General features: G+C 37.0%; 4 protein-coding genes, 1 long non-coding RNA gene and 2 pseudogenes across 14 annotated transcripts; 4 read left to right on the plus strand and 3 right to left on the minus strand.

The window, feature by feature from the left end:
- Positions 1-304: 304 nt before the first annotated feature.
- On the minus strand, positions 305-2,668 carry LOC103329923 (Pyridoxamine 5'-phosphate oxidase family protein). Its single transcript, XM_008232450.2, has 6 exons — positions 2,394-2,668; positions 1,804-1,839; positions 1,211-1,412; positions 1,048-1,126; positions 822-939; positions 305-645 (listed from the first exon to the last, which is right to left on the minus strand). The coding sequence occupies exons 1-6, from the start codon at positions 2,564-2,566 to the stop codon at positions 609-611; spliced, it is 645 nt and encodes a 214-aa protein (XP_008230672.1). The 5' UTR covers positions 2,567-2,668; the 3' UTR covers positions 305-608.
- Positions 2,669-3,898: 1,230 nt separating this feature from the next.
- Positions 3,899-5,301, plus strand: LOC103329924 (plant viral-response family protein (DUF716)). The gene has a single exon (XM_008232451.3). The coding sequence runs from the start codon at positions 4,101-4,103 to the stop codon at positions 5,088-5,090; it is 990 nt and encodes a 329-aa protein (XP_008230673.2). The 5' UTR covers positions 3,899-4,100; the 3' UTR covers positions 5,091-5,301.
- Positions 5,302-6,333: 1,032 nt separating this feature from the next.
- Positions 6,334-8,051, plus strand: LOC103330185 (metalloendoproteinase 3-MMP pseudogene; annotated as a pseudogene).
- A 1,585-nt stretch (positions 8,052-9,636) lies between these two features.
- On the plus strand, positions 9,637-11,671 carry LOC103330186 (metalloendoproteinase 3-MMP-like; annotated as a pseudogene).
- A 1,492-nt stretch (positions 11,672-13,163) lies between these two features.
- LOC103330187 (chaperone protein dnaJ 10-like) lies at positions 13,164-17,004 on the minus strand. Of its 10 annotated transcripts, none has more exons than XR_016126412.1 (7): positions 16,370-17,004; positions 15,775-15,837; positions 15,451-15,610; positions 14,948-15,019; positions 14,239-14,398; positions 13,629-13,785; positions 13,164-13,300 (listed from the first exon to the last, which is right to left on the minus strand). XR_016126412.1 is itself a non-coding variant. In XM_089051288.1 (7 exons), the coding sequence occupies exons 3-6, from the start codon at positions 15,526-15,528 to the stop codon at positions 13,894-13,896; spliced, it is 345 nt and encodes a 114-aa protein (XP_088907414.1). In that variant the 5' UTR covers positions 15,529-15,610; positions 15,775-15,837; positions 16,370-17,004; the 3' UTR covers positions 13,644-13,785; positions 13,869-13,893. The 10 variants fall into 10 exon arrangements, 5 of the variants coding, with proteins under 5 accessions (XP_088907413.1, XP_088907411.1, XP_088907415.1 ...); XR_016126411.1 differs by lacking the exon at positions 13,164-13,300 and adding an exon at positions 13,440-13,501; XM_089051288.1 differs by lacking the exon at positions 13,164-13,300 and adding an exon at positions 13,869-13,928 and having other exon boundaries at positions 13,644-13,785.
- An 808-nt stretch (positions 17,005-17,812) lies between these two features.
- LOC107880998 (uncharacterized) lies at positions 17,813-18,867 on the minus strand. The gene is made up of 3 exons (XR_001677703.2): positions 18,793-18,867; positions 18,192-18,252; positions 17,813-17,947 (listed from the first exon to the last, which is right to left on the minus strand). It is a non-coding gene; the product is annotated as an uncharacterized LOC107880998 (long non-coding RNA).
- Positions 18,868-24,077: 5,210 nt separating this feature from the next.
- On the plus strand, positions 24,078-25,347 carry LOC103330188 (metalloendoproteinase 3-MMP-like). Its single transcript, XM_008232737.3, has one exon. It carries the CDS (start codon positions 24,078-24,080, stop codon positions 25,149-25,151), a length of 1,074 nt encoding a protein of 357 aa, XP_008230959.2. The 3' UTR covers positions 25,152-25,347.
- Positions 25,348-25,540: the final 193 nt, after the last annotated feature.

The following is a 25,540-nucleotide window of genomic DNA, read 5'->3' on the forward strand; positions in this document are numbered from 1 at the left end:
GCCATGGTTAAGTAGCACCCTTAATCTAATCCAAATGAATTTTCTTCATCTTGCGTAAGTCTTAAGTTTGTAGTCAAAATGCTAAGACGTATTTTCTATACATAAAACTTATAAACATGGGGTATGTCAATTCGCTAAGGTAACATAGCTGCCTATTTGCACCGAGTTTCAATTTCGTTTTTCGCAAATTAGAGTAGGTTAGAATCTCTTCACGACCCATCTTCTTCCCGTTGGTTACAAAATCTTAACCAGAAATAAACTTACAATCTGATTAAGGAATAAGTGAACTACGCCTTCTACAATGTACTGAAAACATCTCTGATAATACATACAGGTCCATCAACCACAAATTATTTTTACGAAGAGCGTGCCAATTTACATTTTCGGCTTATACCACATAAAGAAAAATTACAGTCCCCTTGTACAAACAAATCATTATCTCCAATTGTTCAATCAGATTGGACGGCACACTTACTTGTGTGACGATTTGTAGAAATTACATGGACTATATACAATTACAATTTTGTTTTCTAATTTACAATAGAGTCACATTATGCACAATTCAAATGCAGATCCAGCTCATAAACATGCAAGAGGGAGAATCACAGTTAGATGAGAAATCCCAGAATGAAGGCGTATTCTGTCCTGTAGACGACGACAGAGACACATTTTCAGCAAGTAGAAAACCAAACAGAAACTTAAATAAGCACTTGAGACATGAAAGTAAATTTATCCATTCAGAAATGATAACATGAGACTACATTTATTTTTGGGTACTTTTTTCTTTCTTTCTTTCTTCAATTCAGATATCAAACACTCACGTTCGGGTGTGAAGGTATTGATCCACTGTGAGAGGTTTTGGACCACCAAACCAATCAATCAAGAAGATGTTCTCAATGTCTAATTTGAAGAACTCGAAGTTGTGATTCTTGGGCCAATCTGTTAACCATCCAACAAAAATAAAAATCACTTTAGTTGGTGAGCAAAAGATGAACAGTGAAATTATGAAACAACTGCAGGTGGTATGTGAAATCTTTGTGTAATTACCCTTCATCTCTGGATGCTTTGAGAACAAGGCATTCTTAGCAAACTCTGTTTCTTTGGAATCTTTATCAGCAAGCTTCAACTAAACAAAACCAAACATTCCAGGTTAGTCAAAATTAACGTGATTCCTAGTTTCCCTCAGGATAGCATTGCTGTTGCAACACACCTTTCCTGTAAGTGTAATCTTTGCACAAGTGGGGTTCTCAGGGTCTGTCTTCCCACAGGTTCCAATAGGATGTTCACTAATTGTCAACGAAGCCCTCTGGTCTTTCCGTGCATTTCTTGCAGTGGGATCCAGAGTTGTCAAGTAGAAGTATGGGATACCCCTGCCTTTTCCGGGTTCTCCATCGCTAAACGAGACCACATTCCTGCATTGTTTTTTATCATTATTTTGACCCTCATATACAAGGGCTTCAGCCAAACATGGAGCATTATTTGGAGGAAAAGGAAAAATGAATGAATCTATCAAAATTAGAATCACAGAGTGAAGAAAATGGCAATATGCATTACAAGCGCACTCTCCTGTCAGTGATCTTTATGGAAACACTTTCCTCCAAAGGGGCAGAAATAAGAACAAAGAAACGAAACAAAATTTTCATGTCCTGCCTCAAGCCAACCCAGCAAAATACTTTTCGTTTGGGGCTAATCTTGCAATTAGCACTAGGTATTATATCTGAAGACAGCAGTTGAAACTTGAAACACAAGCAGCCAAGTAACGCAAGAATATAGATAAGAATAATAAGCAATAGAAAAACTTGCCCAAAGGGTGCTCCTCCCAATTCGCTTGAGATAGTACTGCAAAAACAAAATGACAAGTGAGCTTCAATATATCACAAAAAACACATGTCAATATTTTTCAAGCAAGATTGACAAGCAATTGGGACTTGTAATAAACAATTGAACAGTTATCAGATTTCTATTAGACATTTGTATTAAGAAGAATGAAACTTGTTTAGATCATATTGATTCAATGGTGTTCTGTTAAATTTCAAGAGCAGAAAAGTTCCTTCCTTTCTTTCCTTCACATAATTTGGGTTGACTTATTGATAAATTATCCGTGTTCCTATAGCACTCAATTGCAGCATCAATTCCTTCCTTCATTAACACACATAAACTAAATTGCAATAAATTATGGCAATCACATAGCCAAATAAGATCATATTTCCGGCTAATTGGAAACCAAAAAATGAAGAAGAAAAAAACACATAATATAATTGACCCAGAAGCCAGTTATTGTAGCAAAACTGAGCCCCCAATTTAACTTAAAGCATTTCTTCATACGATAATATAGACCAATAGCAGAGAGAGAGAGAGAGAGAGAGAGAGAGAGAGAGAGAGAGAGATTATACTTTAAGACTCCCCAGGAATTCTGAGAGACCAACCAACGAGCAGTGGCAGCAGCATTTTCCGGGTCGGGTTTCTTCAGTGAGAGTAGCCGTCCGTGTACAGGTCCTTGGATACCCAACAGGACAGAAACCAAGTAGATTGCATAAACAAAGTGAACAAGACCTTTGATCTTCATGGCTCTGTTGTGTTTTCGTCCTTGTCTTTGTGTGTAGAGGGGAAAGAAGGAGATATGTATTTATACACAAAATTTACAGGCCGATGACGGGTCCAACTACCAGCTCCAGTCGTGTGCTTTCTTGCAGCTCAACTAAAAAGGCATGAGGGGAGGTTATATCTTCTGTGAGCGGGTCTAGGATTTCTTTTTTCTTCTAACAAATCATACAACCTAAGAATAATCGATCAAAATAGTTTTTTTTTATAAATATAACTTAAGATATGTTTAATTGCATACATACATTTTCTTATATAAGAAAAAAAGATAACAATATACTCCTATTCTACCATGATTTTCCACTTATGTCACAATTCCGGAGAGATGAATATGGTAGTAGATCATTTTCATTAATATTGGTTATTAACTTTTACATACATGGTTTAACAATTTTTATATTTTAGTTATGTGTGGTTTAAATTTTTACTTTTTCGGTCTTAAAATTCATAGAGAATAGCCGTTGTAATTTACTGTGACACTCCAAAGGCGCTTGATCCCTTGTGGACATCTAAAGCCAAGCAAAATTAATCTTGATCCTGGCTAAGAAATAAATCTTGGTTTTACAAAATATAAGAAGGGAAATATGGAAATAAATCTTTTACAAAATTGAAAGGAAAAAAAGAAGAGGAAGTTGCAGACATGACTAAAGAGTTCGCATGCACTGAATTGCAGCCTCTTGGGGAGATCGACAGGGATGGGTCCCCCAGCATGGGTTTGGGCCTATCCGTTTATCAGTTTTATTGCGGATAATGCCTCTATCTTCTCCGGCCCACGTTTATTTATTTTTTCAATTTTGTTATCTTTTCTTTCATATTTCACATGAATTGTCCAGGTGGAGCTTGTACAACACTCACACGTCACTAGTCACAAGGCTCGCAACGATAACTGAAAAAAAGAAGAAAAGGAAAGTTGTGCTAGCGAACGTTGTCTGCATGTGGGATCGTTTACAACCTTTGATAATTGTAGGATGCATCACGCATGGGGTCACTATTCGTAACATTACTGAAACCAAAGATGAAAAGAAGGACAAACATCATGTAAGTTGATCGAAAGTAATGTGCCAGTCTTTTTTACTTGAGTTCGATTCTTCTCTCGATACAGTAAAATAGTTTAGAATATCGTTTTGTCAAAAAAAATACACGAATTCAGCAAGTCTATATATAGAAGAACCCGTTTAAGAAAAAAAGGACTCTATAAGCTGGGCTTTAATAAAAAGCAGTTGGGCTTTGATTGGGTCCAATAATGAATACAGCCTGGTAGTTGCCCACCTGAGAGGCGGGTCTGAGGTTCGCGGAAGCAGAATGCGGATAAGCAGCCAACCGAAAAGTCAGAGGTATGCTACAATTGTCAGCGGAAATAACAACGATACAAACCCAGAATCTGACATGACGCATACCAACAAGACCGTCTCAGAAAACGAAACCCTCCATTGGAGGCCTTCAAGATATCTTCCTCTGTAACTGAGAAGAAGAAAAGAAGAAGAAGACGAAGATCAATAATGGGGTTTCTCACATTTGCAGCAGCAGGCGGCGGCCTTATTCTGATGGGTGCATACGAAGCCATTTCTACCTCAATCCAAATCCCAGACCAAGATTCAACTCCGTCGTCACCTCCATCTTCACAATCCTCAAATACAAGAACGCAGACGAGCATCCAATCTCGCACGTCGTCGATTTATTATCTCGCTGCCTCTGTCATCTCCTTACTTTTCGTTCTAAATTCTTTGGTTTCGTTCTTTGACGCAAACGACGCGAGTGACCGAGTCGGCTCAGCCCTCCAATTGCAAGTGATCGCAATCGCCTCGCTCTTCTTGCTCTACGCAATCACGGGTCTCCTGGTAAACTTCACAAATTCCACTATGCCTTGTTCGTTGCTCAGTTTGGTTGGTCTTTTCGCTTTCATTGAAGAATTTTTACTGTTTTACCTTCGAAAAAAAGACACTAGTGGGATTGAAAATCGGTACTTTGATATGTTGCTTGTGCCAATTGCCGTTTGTATATTCTCCACAATGCTTGAATTCAACAACCCAAAATCGAATTACCCTAAATTGGCTCGTGGGGTGGGGTTACTTCTGCAAGGAACTTGGTTTTTGCAAATGGGTATTTCTTTGTACACCAATTTGATAGCTCACGGGTGTTCTTTGCACGAAAAGAGCAGAGGGAATTACACTGTGAAGTGTAAGGGGCACCCTGAATATCACAGGGCTAGAGCCATTGTCACACTTCAGTTCAATTGCCACCTTGCTCTTCTAGTGATTTTGGTTGTGGGAGTGTACGCAATTATTGGTAAGAAAACTGGAGGCAGGGGTGATGTTTCAAGCTATAAGCCCCTTGGCACCGAAAGGCATCAATTTGATAATCAGAGCCAGTTTACTTTGGATTCTGAAGATGATGATGTTGATGAAGAGATTAAAGAAGAGGGAAAATTGGCAATACAGAAGGCCGGTGAAGTCGAATTGGGGATGAATGGTTATGGTTCTCACAAGTGAGGTATATTTTACCAATTTTGATAGGATACGGTGAATGTGAAATTCCTATTTTTGTCCCTCTCAGTTTACCACTGGTACAAGTGACTTGGGATACACTCTTCTTCTGTTTTCAGTTATGTAGATTTGATTTTAGTTCATGTGATGCATTGTGTTGTTCTTCGAACTTTTTTCAGTTTTTGATAAATTTGATTTGATTACTCTGTGTTTGAAATTTGGTTCCTAACTTCAGTTTTTGTTAATTTCTTTTGGTTGACATTCGAGCACTACTTTGCTTCTTCTGTCCCAAATAGAATATATGAAAAATAGAAAGAAGAGTTGTGTGCTCGACAGGGAAGAAGATTTGTGTATTTATTGATATCTTTGGTGTTTAAGCTGGAAGATCATACAAGAGCAGGTTAGATTTTGAACTTCCATTATAACCTAAACAAGTTTCCCACTTCCTAATTCTGTAAGAAACTCCACTGCTTGCTTGAATGATTTTCTTTATTTGGGAGGGAGGAGACAAGCGTTTGACACTCGACATAGAAGACAACAAGCAACTTACTTTTTAAATAGCCAATGGGGTCATACCATAGTGGAAAAGTATGTTCGGCCTAAGACCAGTTGTCTCGGGTTCAAAACCCCTAGGCACTAGCGTGCGTTATTGCAAACATACATATTTGGCACCATGATGAATTTGAAGGCAATACATGCTTTGTATATATAAATCAATTGACTGTGTTTGCAGTTGTAAAACTAAAGTGAACAAGGTATAAGGCACTGCCCTATATATGTGGGCCGGCTTGAATACTTTCTCCCAAATTGAAGTAATTCCCACAATAGAAATCCTTTGTGCAGGATGTCCTGTACAGAGCCTGAATAATTCCAACAACGTGCTTCTTATCAGACAAAAAATGAAAAGGCCTTTTGAAATGATACCAAATACCACTTTTTTTGTTCTAACAAAATACCATTTTATATTAAAATCTTCATTTCTATTATACTAAACATGATCAAACGGCTCACAGTGGTTTATAGATGTCTCTCTTTGTTTCATCACTCTAATTTGGATATCTAGAGCCAATTGTAAGGCCAACAATGGCCTTGGCCCCCCAACCCCCACCGATTTTTCTCATTGCACTGATATAGATGTGTGCTAGTTGACAAGTTTGGAAAGAAAGTTGTATAATTTTGCTTATGGCCCCCTCATCTATGCTTTGCGATTAGACTAGAAACCATTCATGTCTTGTGTGTGTTGCAGTAAAGTACTTGCACTAATTACAGAAAAAATAAGCAGTCGATTTAGTTCATCATAATAATTGAGGCTCTTCTGTAGTTTAGATTATCGTTTGTACTAAAAAAATATTAATAATAAGAGGCTAAAAAAAATCGTGGTGCTTTTTATCTTATCACTAATTTAATTTTGAATATTAATATATTTATTATTCATGTGTTTTGTTTTTCTGTTACTTATTATTCTTGTGTTTTATATTGTGGCCTCATCAAACATAAAATTCTAGCTCGTCCACTTTACCTCCATCTTTTCCAGGATACTACGTGCCTCTGTTTTCCATATGGTAGTTCATTATTTCCTGTACGAAATTAACTTTGACGAGAAAATTAACACCACTAACTTGACGCTTATGATTGGAAATTTAATTAGGTGAATAATATAACTAAGAATTAGTCCATTTTTATGTGTTTCTTCTGGTACCTCTGAGACTTGGCTTTAGTCTAAAGAGTCCAGGTCATATGTAATTAGTATGGAAGACCCAGCTCTATCTCACCGTGTCACGACCGTTTATGCAAATCTGCTGCTCATTTATAAACCTATAAATACCCCTCCAATGCATTAGGGTTTTGCACAACATACCCAAAACCAAAGCCATTTCCTTACAATGGCATCATCCAAAACTTCAACTCTTTCTCTCTTCGCAAGCACTGCCCTCCTCTTCATCCTCCTTTCTCTTCTCTCCTACTCAAAAGCATCAGAAACCCACAACAACAAAACTTCATCACCATTTGAGTTCCTTGACCATCTAAAGGGTGTCACAAGGGTGACAAAGTTCAAGGCATCCAAGACCTCAAAAAATACCTCGAAAAGTTTGGTTACTTGAATGGCGATATCAACAATGATGACTACTTTGATGATGAATTGGAGTCGGCCATCAAAACTTACCAAATCAATTACCACCTCAAGGTCACCGGAACATTAGATGCGAAAACCGTATCAAAAATGGAGATGCCTCGATGTGGTGTGCCGGATATCATCAACGGTACCACCTCCATGAGATCAGGAAAGAAAAGGGGAGCACATGGTTCAACTCACACAGTTGCTCACTTTTCTTTCTTCCAAGGAAGCCCAAAATGGCCTGCCAATAAGTATCACCTCACCTACGGTTTTGCTCAAGGCACCCCATCTGAGGCCGTGGGTGCAGTTACACGTGCTTTTGCAACATGGGCGGGCAACACACACTTCTCTTTCAGTCGGGCTCAAAGCGTTGATGGAGCTGATCTGAAGATCGGTTTTGGAAGGCGTGATCATGGAGATGGACGCCCGTTTGATGGGCCGGGTGGGACTGCTGCCCACGCATTTGCGCCAACAAATGGGAGATTTCACTACGATGCTGATGAGACGTGGGTTGTGGGTGCTGTGCCTGGTGGTGTGGACTTGGAGACTGTTGCTTTGCATGAAATTGGGCACCTTCTTGGGCTTGGCCATAGCTCTGTTCCAGGAGCTATCATGCTTCCTGAAATCCTCGTTGGAGTGACCCGGCAGAGCTTGCATGCGGATGATATTCAAGGTATTAGAGCTTTATACAACACTTGATGATCATATTGATGATGATCAGATCATCAAGAACGTTAAAGTCAACTTTTCATTTTTGAGATATTCACCTGGAGTTTGAAGCTCGGGATATTCCCCTATTTGTAATTTGTAATATTAATTTCGTCAGTTTAATAAAGTATAAGTTCATTTCATCTCTGAAGTTTCTTTCGTACGTAGAAGTTTGATTCTTGTGCTTGAAGTTAGAGGGCACCTTACAAGAGTTTATACTTTCATTTCAACCCAAAATCGAATTACCCAAAATTGGCTCATGGGGGGTTGGGTTACTTCTACAAAGGAACTTTGTTTTTGGAAATGGGAATTCCTTTATACACCAATTTGATGGCTCACGGGTGTTCTTTGCACGAAAAGAGAAAATAGAATTACACAGTGAAGTGTAAGGGACACCGTGAATATCACAGGGAGAACTAACCCATTAGAAATTCATCTTTTTTACCCATTATATCCTCACACAATTTTAAAATTTTAAAATTTGTCATATACTTTAACCCAACAATGATGACATTTTAGTAATTAGTACCACTCATACCCCAATTTCATATAGTTTAGTAAACAACTTCAATAGGAATTTAGAATCTAATTCTCCTCAATTCAATTCCTCCTAATCTAATTACGGATTAGTAAACATGCCATGAAATCATTCCCACAACAGCTGATATTCTAAAACTGGTTCAATATTCGCATCGATCACATTATTGATGGAATGATACATAGCAGCAGACTAATTCCTACAACGTGCCTCTTATTAGACAAGATGGAAACGCAACTTGAAATGATACAAGTTGCAATAATATATGAACTTGTACTTTTAATAGTAGTCGACGAAACCAAATACCACGTTCTAACAACATACCAGTTAAGATTTTAGGATCCCCGATTATCTTTGTTTCTGTTATACTAGTTCATCAGCTCTATTTTATATCAATCTATTACCTTCCATTCCATCGACCTTTTCCAGGACACTAACATAGCCAGACTAATTCCCAAAGCACGTGTTTCTTATTAGACAAAATGAAAAAGCGATTTGAAATTATACAAATTGCAATACTATACATAAAACTTGTACTTTGTCGTCGAAACCGTGCACATACCGTTTGCTTTTAGTACAAGAGTGAAGGGAAGGGTAGTTAACTTACACAAATATTCATTGAGTGTCTGGGGGGTTTCGAATCTTTGCCTACATAAATGAAGGTAGAAGACCTCAATCAACGGATTTATATACTTTTTTTTTTTTTTTTGTGTTATACTAGTTCATGACATGAGCTTTATTTTATGTCCTATATATGATATTACCTCCATCTTTTCCAGGACACTACGTATCTTCATTTTTTCCTAAGACGGTTCAATATTTCTTTAGTATGAAACATTAAGTTTGACCAGAAACATCACGCTTGGAATTAGGTATTATTTAGGTATTTAGTTTATCAATATTTATTCGAGATTAGCTAATCTTCTGCCAGTCACTCCCATATAGACAGACTAGTTTAAATAAATACTATATACTAACTAAGAATTAGTCTCTTATTTGAATATTTATCTTCCCGGCCATCGTCTCGAACATCAAAGACTTAGTCGAAGACTCCAAGTCATGTATTTGATATGGAAGACTTTGCTAAATCTCAAACGCATGTTACGATCGTTAATGTAAAAGGTAGGCTCGTTTATAAACATATAAATACCCCTCAAAGTATGAGGGTTTTGCACAACACATATCCAAAACCGAAAAAAGTGTTTCTTTACAATGGCAATGGCATCATCAAAAGCTACAACTCTTTCTCTCTTCACAATCACTACCCTTCTCTTCATCCTCCTTTCTCTCCTCTCCTGTGCAAAAGCATCAGAAACCCACAACAAAGCATCATCACTGTTAGTACGAAATTCGTATTGGCATTTCCTAGACTTTAGTATAGGGTGAAAATTAGTTTGTGAGGAATTGTTATTGAACGCTTTGTCACTACTCTTTCAACCCCACACTTCGATGCATGCCCTGACCATATGAGAATCTTGACCTCAGGTAAATCATGACGCATTCATTATAGGATTCCTAGTTGGAGTTATTTTCACTCAAGTATTTTTATGTTAATCTTATTTCTAATAAGATTAGATTTTATCTCTTGAGATTACTTTCCTAGTTCAACTCTATTTTAATTGAAGTTAAAATATTATCTTTTCCTATTGTGACTTTGCACGTTGCTTACCTCTTAGTTAATTTGGTTTAAAGAGAGAATCAAATCTCTTATTGATGATAGGTTGTGGTGCAATAGGAAGTTTAATATTCGTGGCCTATTGGGTTTCTCTCCCATGAGAGAGAACAAGTCTTGTATAAAAGATCATGTGCCATTCTTTTATTTGTACAGCTTTTGAGATATTTGTGTTGAGCAGATAGAATTCTAAGAAAAGCTGTTGTGCGTATATTTGAGATAAATCATCAAGTGTTCAATGTTTACTTGGTGATTTATCAAACACTAATCATTCATATTGCATTCATATGCATGTCGGTGACTCATACGGTTGAGGCACCAAGACCGTGGTGGCGGTTTTCCTCGGTGAGCTTGAAGTAATCGTGGCCAGTATTGCGTTCAACATAAGGAGTGTCGAAGATCATCCGTGAAGTTGAGTTCTGAAGAAGTCGGTAAACATTATCTAGAATGTGTCTAGGATAAGTGTGTGAGTACTTCTTGTAATCATCGTTCTATAGTGGTTGTGTTGGTGAGGAGTCCGTGGATTTTCCCAGAGGTGGGGTTTTACCACGTAAAATAATTCTCTGCGTGTTCTTTTATTTTCTGCACGTTACAGGATTGATAAGCCATATCAATCCTGCTACCGAAGTTTATTTTTATTTATTTGATTAGAATCTTAAATTGGCCTATTCACCCTCCTCTAGGCATTTTGAGTCATCCTGCAGGTATTTTCAATCACCATTTGAGTTCCTTGACCATCTCAAGGGGTGTCACAAGGATGACAAAGTTCAAGGCATCCAAGACCTCAAAAAATACCTCGAAAGGTTTGGTTACTTGAATGGCGATATCAACAACGATGACTTTGACGACCAGTTGGAGGCGGCCATCAAAACCTACCAAATCAATTACCACCTCAAGGCCACGGGAACATTGGATACAAAAACCATATCGAAAATGATGATGCCTTGATGTGGCGTGCCAGATATCATCAATGGCACCACCGCTATGCGATCAGGCAAAAAACGGCACCCTCACCACCACGGGGGGCACACAGTTGCTCATTATGCTTTCTTCCAAGGAAGCCCAAAATGGCCTGCCAATAAGTATCACCTCACCTATGGTTTTGCTCAAGGCACGGGCTAATACCGTGGGCGCAGTTACGCGTGCTTTCGCAACATGGGCAGGCAACACACACTTCTCTTTCAGTCGGGCTAAAAGCGTTGACAGCGCTGATCTGAAGATCAGTTTTGGAAGTGGTGAACATGGAGATGGACGACCGTTTGATGGGCCAGGTGGGGTCCTAGCCCATGCTTATGCGCCAACAAATGGGAGATTTCACTACGATGCTGATGAGACGTGGGTTGTGGGTGCTGTGCCTGGGGGAATGGATTTGGAGACTGTGGCTTTGCATGAAATTGGTCATCTTCTAGGGCTTGAGCATAGCTCTGTCGAAGGAGCTGTCATGTTACCTGGAATCCGGGCTGGATTTACCCAGAGTTTGCATGCGGATGATATTCAAGGAATTAAAGCTTTATACAACACTTGATTATCATCTTGATGATGCTTAGATCAGATCAGATCAGATCATCAATAATGTTAAAGTAGACATTTTACTTTTTCTTTGGTTCATCCAAATTCAACTTTTCATTCTTGTTTTCCCTTTATCAAATAAGGTATCTCACCTGGAGTGTACATGAGATATTCACCTGGAGTTTGAAGCTGGGGATATTCCCCTATTTGTAATTTCTAACATTGATTTCATCAGTATAATAAATTATAAGTTTTTATTTTTATTTTTTATGAAGAAATTATATGTTCATTTCATGTCTCAAGTTTCTTTCGTACGTATAAATTAGTATTATTGTATTTTAATTAGAGGGCAACTTATAAGAGGTTATATACTTTCAAGTCATGAATACGAAAAAGTGAAATAAAGGTCAGTTCGATTTAGCTATTCATCCATTTTATCATATGTAATCTCTTTGCAAATCCAATCGCAACTGTTCATGACTCAATTGGACAAAATCATTTAAAATCAGTTTAAATCGTTTAATTGAAGTTTATTAAGTGTCATTCTTAAATTTCAGTTACAAGCAAATTGGCTTAACTAATGCAACTATATATCGTTTTCCACAAACTAACAAAATGACAAGTAATGGTTCCTCAATCTTCGATTTGATTGAGTTTGTTAGAGTTTTATTATTGATTTTAATAGAGTTTATAGCACTCAAAAAACAAAGGGTTTAGAAGTGATAATCATTATGCCAAAAAAGGCCTTTAGCAATGGATAAAATATGTTGCCTATTCTCCCAAAATACCGTGGTATTCAAGCCTGTTGCCTATTACTATGTAATAGGCAACGGATATTATTCGTGGCCTTTTTATACTTACAACATTGGATATTTAGTAAACTCCGATGCGTAAGGGATTTCCGTGTGCAAAAAAAACATTGACTTTTGACGCCTAAACCTAAAACAGCATCAATGATTTTAAAAGGGAGGCTAAAAAGGTTTTACAGCATCAGTGATATACCCTATATTGATACGTATTATCAATTACAACATCGCAGAAACAAATAGTGCTGTTGCAAATTATGTTATACGTCATTGCTTTTTCTATTTTGAGGACGTGAAAAACACCCAATAGCGTTGGTTGTTATGTAAATGCTGATGCTACTTATAATTTTAGGCATCAGTGATCATAGATGTCTGGTTGTTGTTTTAATCTTTTAACTTCAGTTATTTTTGCAAAACTGAAGTTGTTATAAACAATAGGCATCACTTATGCAAGAAAAGTGTAGGCATTTTTCATGTTCCACGTCACACTTTACTTGGTTACTGTCTTAGAATATCAAAAAGACATCATTTCTAAATCATGTTGTGTTGCCATTGCTCATAAAAAAAAATATATATATATATATATATAAACAGTAATTTAAATATATCCATACTTGTCTATATATACATAAGCAAAATACTTGAAAGATCCATACTTATCACATCCAAATCACAATTTTTCCAACCTCACACCACAATTATTCATACTTGTCTATATATATGCAAAATACTAGCTAGAAAGACATGAAAAATGAAGGAGGAATGTTTAATTCAATCAAAAAGCCATTATAGGACATGAGTTGCCAATTCTTCTCGCACCTCATCCAATTCCATTTGGGCGTACGTGTCCTTTCGTCTAGTTCTATACTGAAAAAAAAAAGGAAAAAAAAAAGGGGCATGTAAAATGTAAACACAAATAGCAGAAATATGAACATAAAGCTTTAAAAGCGCAAGGTACTAAATTTGCATAAGATATGTTAATCTCTCAAGATACATGATTATAGACCTTAACGAATTCCCATGGGCAGCAACCAGCACGTTCTTTCCAGATTGTAGTTTTGGTTCAATCTACGATGCAATTTCTACTTGTCAGGTTCTTACACATTAAGAAGAGTCAAGAACAAAGTAACACACACTCAGCTTCTAATGGGAATTCCATGTGAATATTAGATAATAGAAGAACTGATCTGCTTACATGTTCTTTAAAGTAGGCTACAGCTCTTTGTGAACACATTTCCAAGCTCTCACCGCTTGGAGGAGGAATATCATAACTCCGACGCCACTCATGCACTTGCTCCTTTCCATATCTTTCAGCTGTCTCTAGCTTATTAAGACCCTGTAATTCACCACACCTATAGAAGACAACAGCTAGTAATGCTATCTACTCAATGTAAAACGATGTGCAGGTAAAAGAACAAAGCACATAGAAAAGTACATTCTTTCGTTCAATTGCCAAACAGTTACAACTGGAATTGATTGCTTCTTAGTATCTCCACTGCAAATTTGACTCCATTAACCAATACGCACATTAGCTTAGTCAGCAAACTTGTGTGCATTTGTGAGAATTTATACCTTCCATATGCCAAAAACAGACAGAAAAAAAAACACAAATATTCCTTATCCTGTCAATATCTGAACACATAAGGATGAACTGGATTGGACCCTATACTGTGGGTCGGATCAGCCCCCATACCCCTGGTTAGGCCCATAGGTCAATTAATCATTGGAGCCAACAATTACAGTCACCATGAGAACATGGACTTAGGACATGACTGGCGATATTTAATCCAGAAAGATCTACTAACCTCTTGCTGCTGTTACTTGGGATTTAATGAAATGCCCTTTATTTCTAAACCACTCTGCAATAAATGGGACTCCCAAATATAATGCTTTCTTCCCTAGCTCTTTTGCTGACTTTCTGGCATATATGTAGCCAATTGTATTCAGCATATCAACACCTGTAAGCTGTAGAAAACAGACCATATCACTGAAATTTATATACAAAAGCTTAGGAAATAATCATAGAAACAGCTCCATCAGATATTAATCACATTAGCAGATCGTAAAATCAGTTCCTACATCTTGAGCAATGAACTACTGCTCAACAATTTTTTAACCTTCAAAAGGCAATGAACTGTTGGGCATAGTTTGGATGATAGTCCCCATTAAACGTGTCACAGCATATTATACTATTGAAATTGGATGCAGTAATAGTATTTATTTGACTTTACAGGAATGCCATCCATGATGAAATCATAAAATGAGTAGCTAAATAACAAGCCAACAAAATTTCTTTTTCCTCAATTAGTTAAAAGGCACCAAGTACTGACAGACAAATCTTATAAGACATGAATCAAATTGGCATGTAAGTGCAGATAGATAAGCAGAATTGTTTTTCTTGCTTGGACAATCTATAATGAGAAGGGAAGGTAGTAGATCCAGCAACAAATAACACTCTCAAACCAATTGAGGACGACAAATTTCTATTACTAACATGTGAGACAATTCAAATACCACGAGATTTGCTCCAAGTTCTCTATGTTTCTCTATTGAATCTTGTCCACCAAAAAATGCACACCTGTTTATCTGCACATGCACACAAATTCTTTATTTTGTTAATCCTGAAGAACTTTTGGACCATTTGGACTGTGTGATTTCAGGCAGAAAAATTTGGCACTGTGAAACTACGGTTTGGTGGTGTGGGAAAGCTAAGACAAGAGTAGATGATGGTTTCGGAAAAGGAAGACAGCTATTTGAAGAAATAGAGAAGCATGTTTTTCACTGAGAGTTTAAAAGGTTACAATTTGAAACCTTGCATCAATTAAAGACTTTGACCCTAGAATAAGAGAACATCGATAATGATTGTGCAACAGTCTCAGTAAATAGAAAGGTTGTACAAATAAACCCACAGCAACAGCAAACGTAAACCTTGTTCTTAATTTCCTTTGCAGAATCAGTTACATAAGGGGCAGAATTTGGATCACTGGGTTAGTGAGGATAAATAAACAAAACAGTACGGGCATTTTCTCTTGCAGCTTTTTGGGATCGAACTGCTCCCCTTCTGAGAAAATATCTAGTGAAGCCATTGATGCCATGGCTAGCTGGCCAATATGTTCCTCAAAAAGCTCACTACCAAAAAGCACAGCGAAGATTGCTGCAGGATCAATAATTGAGTCGCTGAAAGAAAGGGAACCATTCAAAAAATGTCAGAAACACGCAACTATGTGTTAAGCTAACACACACATACACTGTGACAAATGCAGGCAACCTATGAGGTGCGTGTCAGACATCTTTCAATCTTAGAATTCATAAAATTCACAGATTAAGAGCATGAAACTAACGTTGAGATCCCTGATTTTCCAAAAGCATCGTATGCTTAAGACTTGGTAAGCTTCTCCCAAAACCTGAATCCAATTAATCAACACAGTTGGTAAGCCTCTACCAGAACAACAAAAGAAACCATCTTTGCGAAAAAGTGTTAGCGAACCCAGTTAATCAAGTAACATCAAGAACTTCTAGGTTCTAATGTGCAAGTCAATGGCAGCAAATATCAAGTCTTGATGTTAGAAATACATTGTAGTTGACATAATTGATAATTCGATGACCAGTAAATAGTTTTACATGAAAATTCTGTGCTGCAAGAGGATCATTTGGGTTTTTATCTGGATGAACCTGCCTTGCCCGCAAGCAACACAAAATTTTTAATTAAATTAAAATTTGCATATTTGTTAATGCAGCAAGTGTTCATATGCAAAATGATTCATAAAAGAGAATATGGATGGATCTACTATGATTATTGTAGAATCAATTGAGGAACAAGCAACTGAAATAAGCATCAAAATTCTAATCATCCCTAATCAAATTTAGGGCTAACAATTCTCTCTCAGCTTCTGTGAACAATCAAACTAGAAAGACGAAGAGGCAAGTGAAGATTACCTTCATGTAATAAGATTTCTTGATCTCGGCCTCGGTAGCCGTTGGGCTCACTCCAAGAACATCGTAATACTCTGTCTCCTTCAGAACTTATTCCCAAGAAGTGAACAGAAGTCTTCAAACATATGTATATATATACACACTTGAGAAAGAAAAACAAAATTGCTGAACATCGAACCCCCATATAAAGGAAATGAAAATTTTATATATATATAGACAAATTCCCATCATCCCATCACTAGCACAAAACTGAAATGGTAGACAAGAAACCCCTCAAATATTACCCTGTGTCGAGGACAAAGATTGGTTGTTTGAAGCAGAACAGGTTCAAGGTGACTTAACCTGCATGGTGCTCATTGACAGTTTGGCAGCATCTACAGGGACGTAAGTCCCTGCCAATATCTTTGTTAGTAGAGGAGTCAGGGGTACTGCCCCAAGAGTTGTGCATACCGTCATTACAATAGACAGAGGAACATCCCCTTGAGCAATTAAGGTCACCGAAAGGCTATTTCATACAAAGCATTGAATGGAGTTGAATAAATGGGCTAGGCGGGCGCTAGGCGGGCTAGGCGGTCTAGGCGGTCTAGGCGGGCGCTAGGCGGGATAGGCGGTCTAGGCGGGCGCTGAACACAGAGAGAGAGAGAGAGAGAGAGAGAGAGAGAGAGACGAGGATGACGATGGAGTTACGTTTAGGGTTTAGTAAAGGACCGCCGGCTATACTAGTTTTTTATAATAATAAAAAACCGTAGTATAGCCGTGCGGCCATACGATTTATTAAAAAAAAAAAACCATTCTATTTGCATTAGTTTATACTTTATAGATATTAATTTGCTAGTTTCGATATATATATACTTTATAGATTTAAATTTTTGAATATATATTATTTTTATTGAATAGTATGTGAAAATTGGGTGTATAATATGTGAATTTTATGTGTATTATTGAAAATTTTGTAAAACATTAAGTTATTAAATATGAAAAATACATACATACGTGTAAAATACGAGTATTAAATATGAAAATGCTAAATTTTTTATACGGCTAATAATTTTGGAAAAGTAAAAACTCAAAATGGTACAATAAAGACTCGTGTAAAAGCCTAATAATAATGGAAAAAGATAATAGTATAGTCTAAATCTCGAGTATAGCCGCTCGGCTATACTATTAGCTCAAAACTAAGCACCACAAGATGTGAGTAAAATAGGAAGTGTGTGACCTCAAACGACATTGTTTTATACTATTAGTTAACAATATCTTCGCATAAAAAATAAAACAGGGAATCTGAACTCCATAAGTATGCCAGGAAACTTAGAAAAGGCTTTTACTGTCACTTAACATCAACTGTAAGAGACTTAATGGAGCCAAAAGGATACATATCTCCAAGGACACCCCGATTGCTGCTGCCCATTGTATTCATACTCACAGCAAATATTGCCGAGTTAGGGAAAACTTCGAAAGGGTGCTATATTTGTCACTTAACCTCCACTGTATGAGTCTCCTTAGAGTCAGAAGGATCTACACATATCTCCAAAAGAAAGAAGTGGCCAAAACCACACCCAAAGAAGAATTTTGCATACCAACCTACGAGTGTCAAACATGTAAATGAAGGATTAGAGTTGCATGCCCACCAAAATTTATGAAAGTTTCGACATTTCAATATGAGCATAAAACAATGAAGATCTTCCATGGACTTACAATAAAGTTCTAAGAAGAGAATTTTTATATCTTTATTACCAATTTGACCAAAGCCGAAACAAAACTGGAACACAAGGATTCACAGAAAGCTAGATCATGTCGTAAGGTTTACATTCTATTTGATTAATACCTCAATTGATATTGCTTGTCTTTGTGCTTCTCTAAACCCGCAAACAGCTGCTGATATATACCTGCAAATTAAGACTTTCCTTGATCAAAAAAGACTCCTCAAGTTGCACATTTGCAATGCAAAAACTCCAAAACGAACTAAACAAACATGCCCACAACCTTAAAGAATATTTGTATGAGTGCAAACTCTGCCAACAATGCTCGTATACAAAACTAGTTTCTGTCTTCATATGTCAAATTAAAATCCACATAGACAGAGAAGATTGAATATATACTTTCTTACTACAAAAGCTTTTATGGCTATGAAGTCATTATGACAGCAAACTATAGTTTCTCAACTGTTGCTTACAAATTATGAATACTTTCTTTTTTCAAATTATAGTGAACTTCACTCAATAATTTATATATCAAATTTGACAGAAGCTAAATCAAATAGCAATAATACACTAATGCAAGGCTACAAAGCAATTTTTTCAGAATTTTTGAGCTAAAATTAGAGTGAATCTTTACGTACTGAAAACAATGTATACATTACCTTCATGAGCTTTTTCCACAACAACACACCTAACAATTAAAGTCACCAACAGTTAAAGGCAACTTACCCCACAAAGAAACCAGCAATATGTACTAACAGCACAGAAAGAATAACCACCCCAACTTCTCCAGATAACACTGTCTCAGCATGAGCCATTAGAGACAGATCAGCCGGCAATGTAACAGCAACCATCGAAGCTTTGAGAAGGACAACATTCTCAGAGAATACACTGGCCCACAAAATAAAATCTAGTATGTTTGAGAAAAAGAGCAAATTTGGAAGGAACCACAGGCAAGACAATCATATTCTACATATAAGTAATTAAAAAGATATTTATATGCACAACAAATGTACCTGCATGCAAGCAGTGATGCAGCTAGCTAGAACAGCAAAAAGTGGTGCAAAAGGTATCACAATTTTAACCACTGCAGGAAATGCGCTCTGCATATAAGAACCTATCAAAATTGGAGCAACAACGACCTACAGATGACAGAATAGAGACAATAAGCCCCAGCTGATGGATAATATAATATTACTGAAGTTTCTTACATTAAACTTAACCTGCATGGTGCTCATTGACAGTTTGGCAGCATCTACAGGGACGTAAGTCCCTGCCAATATCTTTGTTAGTAGAGGAGTCAGGGGTACTGCCCCAAGAGTTGTGCATACCGTCATTACAATAGACAGAGGAACATCCCCTTGAGCAATTAAGGTCACCTGAAAGGCTATTTCATAAAAAAAAAACATTGAATGGAGTTGAATAAATGGCCTAGGCGGGCTCTAGGCGGGCGCTGGGGAGAGAGAGAGAGAGAGAGAGAGAGACGAGGATGACGATGGTGCTATGAGGCGAGAGAGACAGAGAGAGAGAAACGAGGATGACGATGGAGTTATGTTTAGGGTTTAGAAAAGGGGCTGGGCTTCATAAAATACAACATTAAATGGATTTTGCATTATGAAATCACTAAAGTAACCACTAATAAGTAACAAATAACAAATAAATATTTTAATATTTCAAATCAAAAAAATATTATACTATTTTGTTTAATATATAATTTATATATCCTTTTATTTTTCATGATTTTGATATAAATTTAAAATTTAAAATTTATATTTATATATATAAAGCAAAAGGCAGAGAATGGTGAAATATTAAAAATACCATTGGTTAATGCAAACATTAAGAATTGAAATTCTTAATTAAATGAGAATAATATGATAAATTCATAATTTTTCGTATTTAAAAAATTAAAATTAAAAGAAAATTCAGATAATGGATCATATTTTTACGGAACACAACTACCCATTATTATTTTTAATTCTAAAATAAATTATTATTATTATTATTTTAAAAAGCCTCTCGCATGCTGAAGAGCATGCAGAGAGACTAGTATATATAAAGCAAAAGGCAGAAAATAGTTAAACATTCAAAATACTAGAAAATGCCCTTAGTTAATCATAATATTAAGAATTAAAATTAGGGAGACTTTGGAAAAACACAAAGGAGAGAGAAATTTTGTAAAAGAAGCCAAAATGGACAAAATTACCCTTATTTATTTTTGGATTTCCTAAGGAATCCTTTACATTTGCATGTCTTTGATTTGAAAGTTGAGAGGTTTTTTGTCTTTTTTGAAAAAGTTTTGGCTTTTTCCAAAAGTGATTTTTTTTTTGCTAAAACCTAAATTTACTTTAAAGGTATTAATTAAATGAGGATAATATGGTAAATTTACATTTTTTCATATTAAAAAATTAAAATTAAAAGAATAATCAAATAATGAATTCTATTTTTATGGAATACAACTATCTATTATCTTTTTTTAATTCTAAAATAAATTTAGAATTTATTAAAAAAAGCCTCTGAAGCGCATCGGAGAGGCTATACTAAATAATTTATTAAAAAAAGCATATGCATTTGCATAGGCCGCGATTACTTCTCTAGGCGTTAGGCCCTTGCCTGCCGCCCCCTTATTGCATAGTGATTTTTCGAACATCGGGAGTAACATGTTGGTAAATCGAGGTGTACCAACACTTCAATTTACAACCCTGCAATTTTAATTGACTCCAATTCCCTTCTGTTTGTGTTCATAATTAACTAAAAATTAGTTGCATTGCATGGTGTTTAGATTTAACTTTTCTGGTATAATTTTTCCAAAGGCTATAAACAAAAAAGCAATTTCGTCAGTTCTCAATTGATTGTGCAGTGGCTATATGTCTCCGGAGTATGCTATGGGGTGGATGTTTTTTGAAAATTTTGATGGCTACAGCCAGAGGCGCAAGGAGGTGCATATGCACCTCTTCTCGCCGGAAAGAGCTCTGGAGGTTGTGGAATTTGCCCTCAGCTATGCCATGAAAGTACCCACAATCTGCTCAAAGAAATGCCTCTGCGAAATTGCTTTTTGTTTGCTGTGGTGTTGCGTTGTTGGTGGGTTGCAAAGACACCGCATGCTTTTTAAAAAGTCCCCTTTTTTAAAGTCCACAGCCAAAACGACTTGTTTTGGACCAGGGCAATGAAAAAACATAAGGATAAAGCCTTATATTGTGCGGATAGGAACCCACTGCCAAAGTACAAGTAATATTATAAATAATTTAATATAATTGAAGAAGCCAACAGACCCAAATCTCAAGGTCTGTGTTTTTTTTCCCCCTTTTGGTCTTTTTTTCTTCTGGTGTTTTATTTCTATATTTTTTATAATATGTTTTTTTATAATAATTATTTTTTTATGTGGCTTTCTCTGTGTTTTTTAATTATAAAGTTATGAAACATTACTAGTAATCTTCAATCGAATATTGCCCCTTTTCTGAAAAATTCTTGGGTCCGCCACTGGCTATAGCTTCGAGGTCTTGCAATTGGAGATTATTAGTGGCAAAAGAATACCAGCTTCTATTCCAATGACCAACATATAGGCTTCCTAGCTTATGTAAGCTCACACTCTAAATCTTAATGCAAAATCGTATCTTTCATACTGCTTAAGCAACCTATATGAAGCTAAATGCAGCATAGTTTAACAATTATGGCCAACATACATGAAATTTTGTCAGGCATGGCACTCATGGAATGAAGGCAAGGGTTTGGAGTTGGTTGATGAAGCATTGGCAGATTCATATTCACCTTCAGAATCTCTTGAAACCCAAAGGCATTGCATATGCATGGGTCAAAAGCACTTGGAATTGCATGCAATTATATTGGATTTTTGCCTCAGTTTAGGTGCACATTAATGGTGATGATAATGGAGATGTCGGTGGTGATGGTGGTTTATGAGTGATAGTAGGGGAAGTGGGGAGTGGTGGTGGCAATAGGAGTGAGGTGGTGGTGGTGGTGGTGGTGGGGTGGGAGTGGTGGCAATGGTGGTTGGGGTGATGGTGGGGCTGATAGTGGGGGTGGCAGTGGTGGTGGCGATAAGGGTAAGGGTGGTGACAATAACAGGGATATTGATGGTGTTAGCAGTGGTGGTGGTGACGATGGGGGTGATGGTGCAGGCGGCGGTGGTGGCGGTGGTGCTGGGGTGGCAGCGATGGCAGTGGTGGTGGTGGCGACGACAATGACTGTGGTGGTGGTGGTTGCGGCAGCGGCAGTGGTGATAGCCATGATAGGATGGTGGTAGTAGAAGTGGTGAAATCATATCTTGGAAATAAAAATAATATATCTATCAAAATCTTTGGGGGGAAGCAAAGATTTGTCATGGCGTAAAATTAGTCTATAATCAAACAATGTCCACCACTTTTTGTGTTTCCTTTAAAATCAATGAGTTTTTGAATACATCCAAACTTTTATAAGTCTTTTAAAATCATGATTGAATACATCCAAATTTGAATGGAGTTTAAAAAGTCTGAATTGAATACACCCAAAATTTTATAGACTTCTATAAAATCGTGATTAAATACACCTGAACTTTTAATTTTTTTTTAAACTTTTAAAATCTAAATTGAATACCCAGTGTCTTTTAAGAATCCAAACAGAGACAACATCATATACTTAAGCTCTTTAACAAATTGTTTTTTTTGTCAAAGACCTCTACAATGGTTTGGGAATACTAAAATAGGTGAGAGCTACATCAACAAAACTCTCTCCAATAAATTTGTCAAAGTTGCACCCCAAACACGAGGCGACCGGTCACTTCCTCCTTTATGTTGAAAATCTCTAACATGACTTACATAGCACAAGCTATTGTTGTTGCTTCTAGGAGGCTTAGCGTCTACAACACTAACGTGAAAAAGAAGTTGGAGCGTCTTAGACCTTCTTGACGTGAGGTTTTTTTTTTTTTCCTAGCTAGGGTTTGGGTTTTGGAATTATGGTAAAGTGGTAAGGGTATTTTCGAAAGGTGTTAAGGGAAAAAAGGAATGGGAATCAGATCGACTACTCCCTAGTTGATCTGATTCCTGGTTTTGAGGGGTCGTGATTATGGATTTTGAGGTAGGGCCCACATATTTTTTCATTCTTGATTGCAAGTAAGCGCATGGGAAGTCAAGAATAAAGATTATTCTCTTTCCTCCCATACCCATTACTGATACGTAAACATGCTGTAAGAGTCTTTCAAGAATTCAAATAGAGACAACATCAAATACATAGCCTCTTCAACAACAAATTTTTTATTTTGGTCAAAGACCAACAGTTTGGGAATGCTAAAATAGGTAAGCTATATAAGCAAAACTCTCTCCAATAGATTTGTTAAACTCAGTTACCCAACCTCTTTCTTTCTCTTCAGAACTAACAAGTTGACTTTGGCTCTTCAAAATAATTATTTTACTTTGGAAGAACAAAATCTACATTGAAAATGCTAAAAACTGCACATTTTCTGTTCATATAATAAATATATAGATAGTTTTTCACATGTTGTCGAAGAAACCCACATTATTAAAAATAGCAAATAAACTTTTTTTTTTTTTTTTGGTCAGAGGAAACAAACTTTTTCAAATCGTCACATAAATCAACAAACTTCAATTTAAAGAATTTAGTTTGCTACTCATCGAAGAAGAACAAATTCGAATTGGGAATTCTTTTCACCGTTGGAAAAAGAACAAGTCCTACCGTATTAAGAGTTAGGTAGTGAATTTAAATTTTGTTTCATGCATGGACCCATATATTATACTTGACCGAAAGAAGGAGTTGGCCAAAAAGACTTCATAGGTTAGAATTGTCTCCCGTGGGGAATTCTTATCTCCATTAAAATTGTCTCCTGTTGAGGTTAGTGGATCAATTAAGCTTCGACGTAACTTACTCTTCCGTGCCAGTCACTCCCATGAATCCGAACTAAGAACAAGTCTCATCATAATTGTCCTCTTCCACCGGCAATTGTCATGTCTCCAACCGCAAGATTTAAAATACATTTACTATGGAAGGCCCAGCTCTCAATCTGAATGTGGAAATTATTAGAGTTGCACCGTCTCACGACCGTTTATGCATTTCTGCTCATTTATAAACCTATAAATACTCCTCCAATGAATGATGGTTTTGCACACCATACCCAAAACCAAAACCATTTCCTTACAATGGCAATGGCATCATCCAAAACTTCAACTCCTTCTCTCTTCGCAATCACTACCCTACTCCTCTTCATCCTCCTTTCTCTCCTCTCCTACGCAAAAGCCTCAGAAACCCACCACAAAAAAACATCTTCTTATGAGTTCCTTGAACATCTCAAAGGGTGTCACAAGGGTGACAAAGTTCAAGGCATCCAAAACCTCAAAATATACCTTGAAAAGTTTGGTTACTTGAATGGCAATACCAACAATGATGACTACTTTGATGACGAACTGGAGTTGGCCATCAAAACTTACCAAATCAATTACCACCTCAAGGTCACTGGAACATTAGATGCGAAAACCGTAAAGAACATGGAGATACCTCGATGTGGTGTGCCGGATATCATCAACGGTACCACCTCCATGAGATCAGGAAACAAAAGGGGAGGACATGGTTCAACTCACACAGTTGGTCATTACGCTTTCTTCCAAGGAAACCCAAAATGGCCTGCCAATAAGTATCACCTCACCTATGGTTTTCTTCAAGGCACCCCATCTGAGGCTGTGGGCGCAGTTGCACGTGCTTTTGCAACATGGCAGGGCAACACACACTTCACGTTCAGCCAAGCCCAAAGCTTTGAGAGCGCTGATCTGAAGATCGGTTTTGGGAGGGGTGATCATGGAGATGGGGCTAATAATGCATTTGATGGCCCAGGTAAGACCATAGCCCATGCTTTTCCGCCGTCTGATGGGAGATTTCACTATGATGCTGATGAGACGTGGGTGGTGGGCGCTGTGCCGGGTGGTTTCGACTTGGAGACTGTGGCTTTGCACGAAATTGGACACCTTCTTGGACTTGACCATAGCTCTGTTTCAGGAGCTGTCATGCAATCTCAAATTCCTTCGGGATATACCCAAAGTTTGCATGCGGATGATGTTCAAGGAATTAGAGCTTTATACAACACTTGATCTTGATGACGATCAGGTCATGAAGAATGTTTTTATGTTTTTATGTTTATCAAATCAGGTATCTCACCTGGAGTGGAGTGTGCGATACAATATATTGCATTAAAGTTGCAGCATATTTATGCTGGATATTCAATTGTTTGAAGCTCGTAAATTGTGATATACACACCATTTGGAATTTTAAATATTAATTTCCGGAGTTTTTCATTTTCTTGTTAGAAATTTCTTTGGGACGTAGAAAATCTGATTATCCTCACGTATAAATCTTAATTAGAGAACCTTCAAAGGTTGTACTTTCAAGTCATAAACGATTAGTAATTAATTTTTTTTTTATTATAAAAAAAAGTGATTAGATGAATCAATAGTCATCCATTGTTTGACCCAAAAAAACT

This window comes from Prunus mume, linkage group LG4, assembly GCF_029339155.1.
Source record: "Prunus mume cultivar Tortuosa linkage group LG4, ASM2933915v1, whole genome shotgun sequence".
NCBI classification, from domain to species: Eukaryota; Viridiplantae; Streptophyta; class Magnoliopsida; order Rosales; family Rosaceae; genus Prunus; species Prunus mume.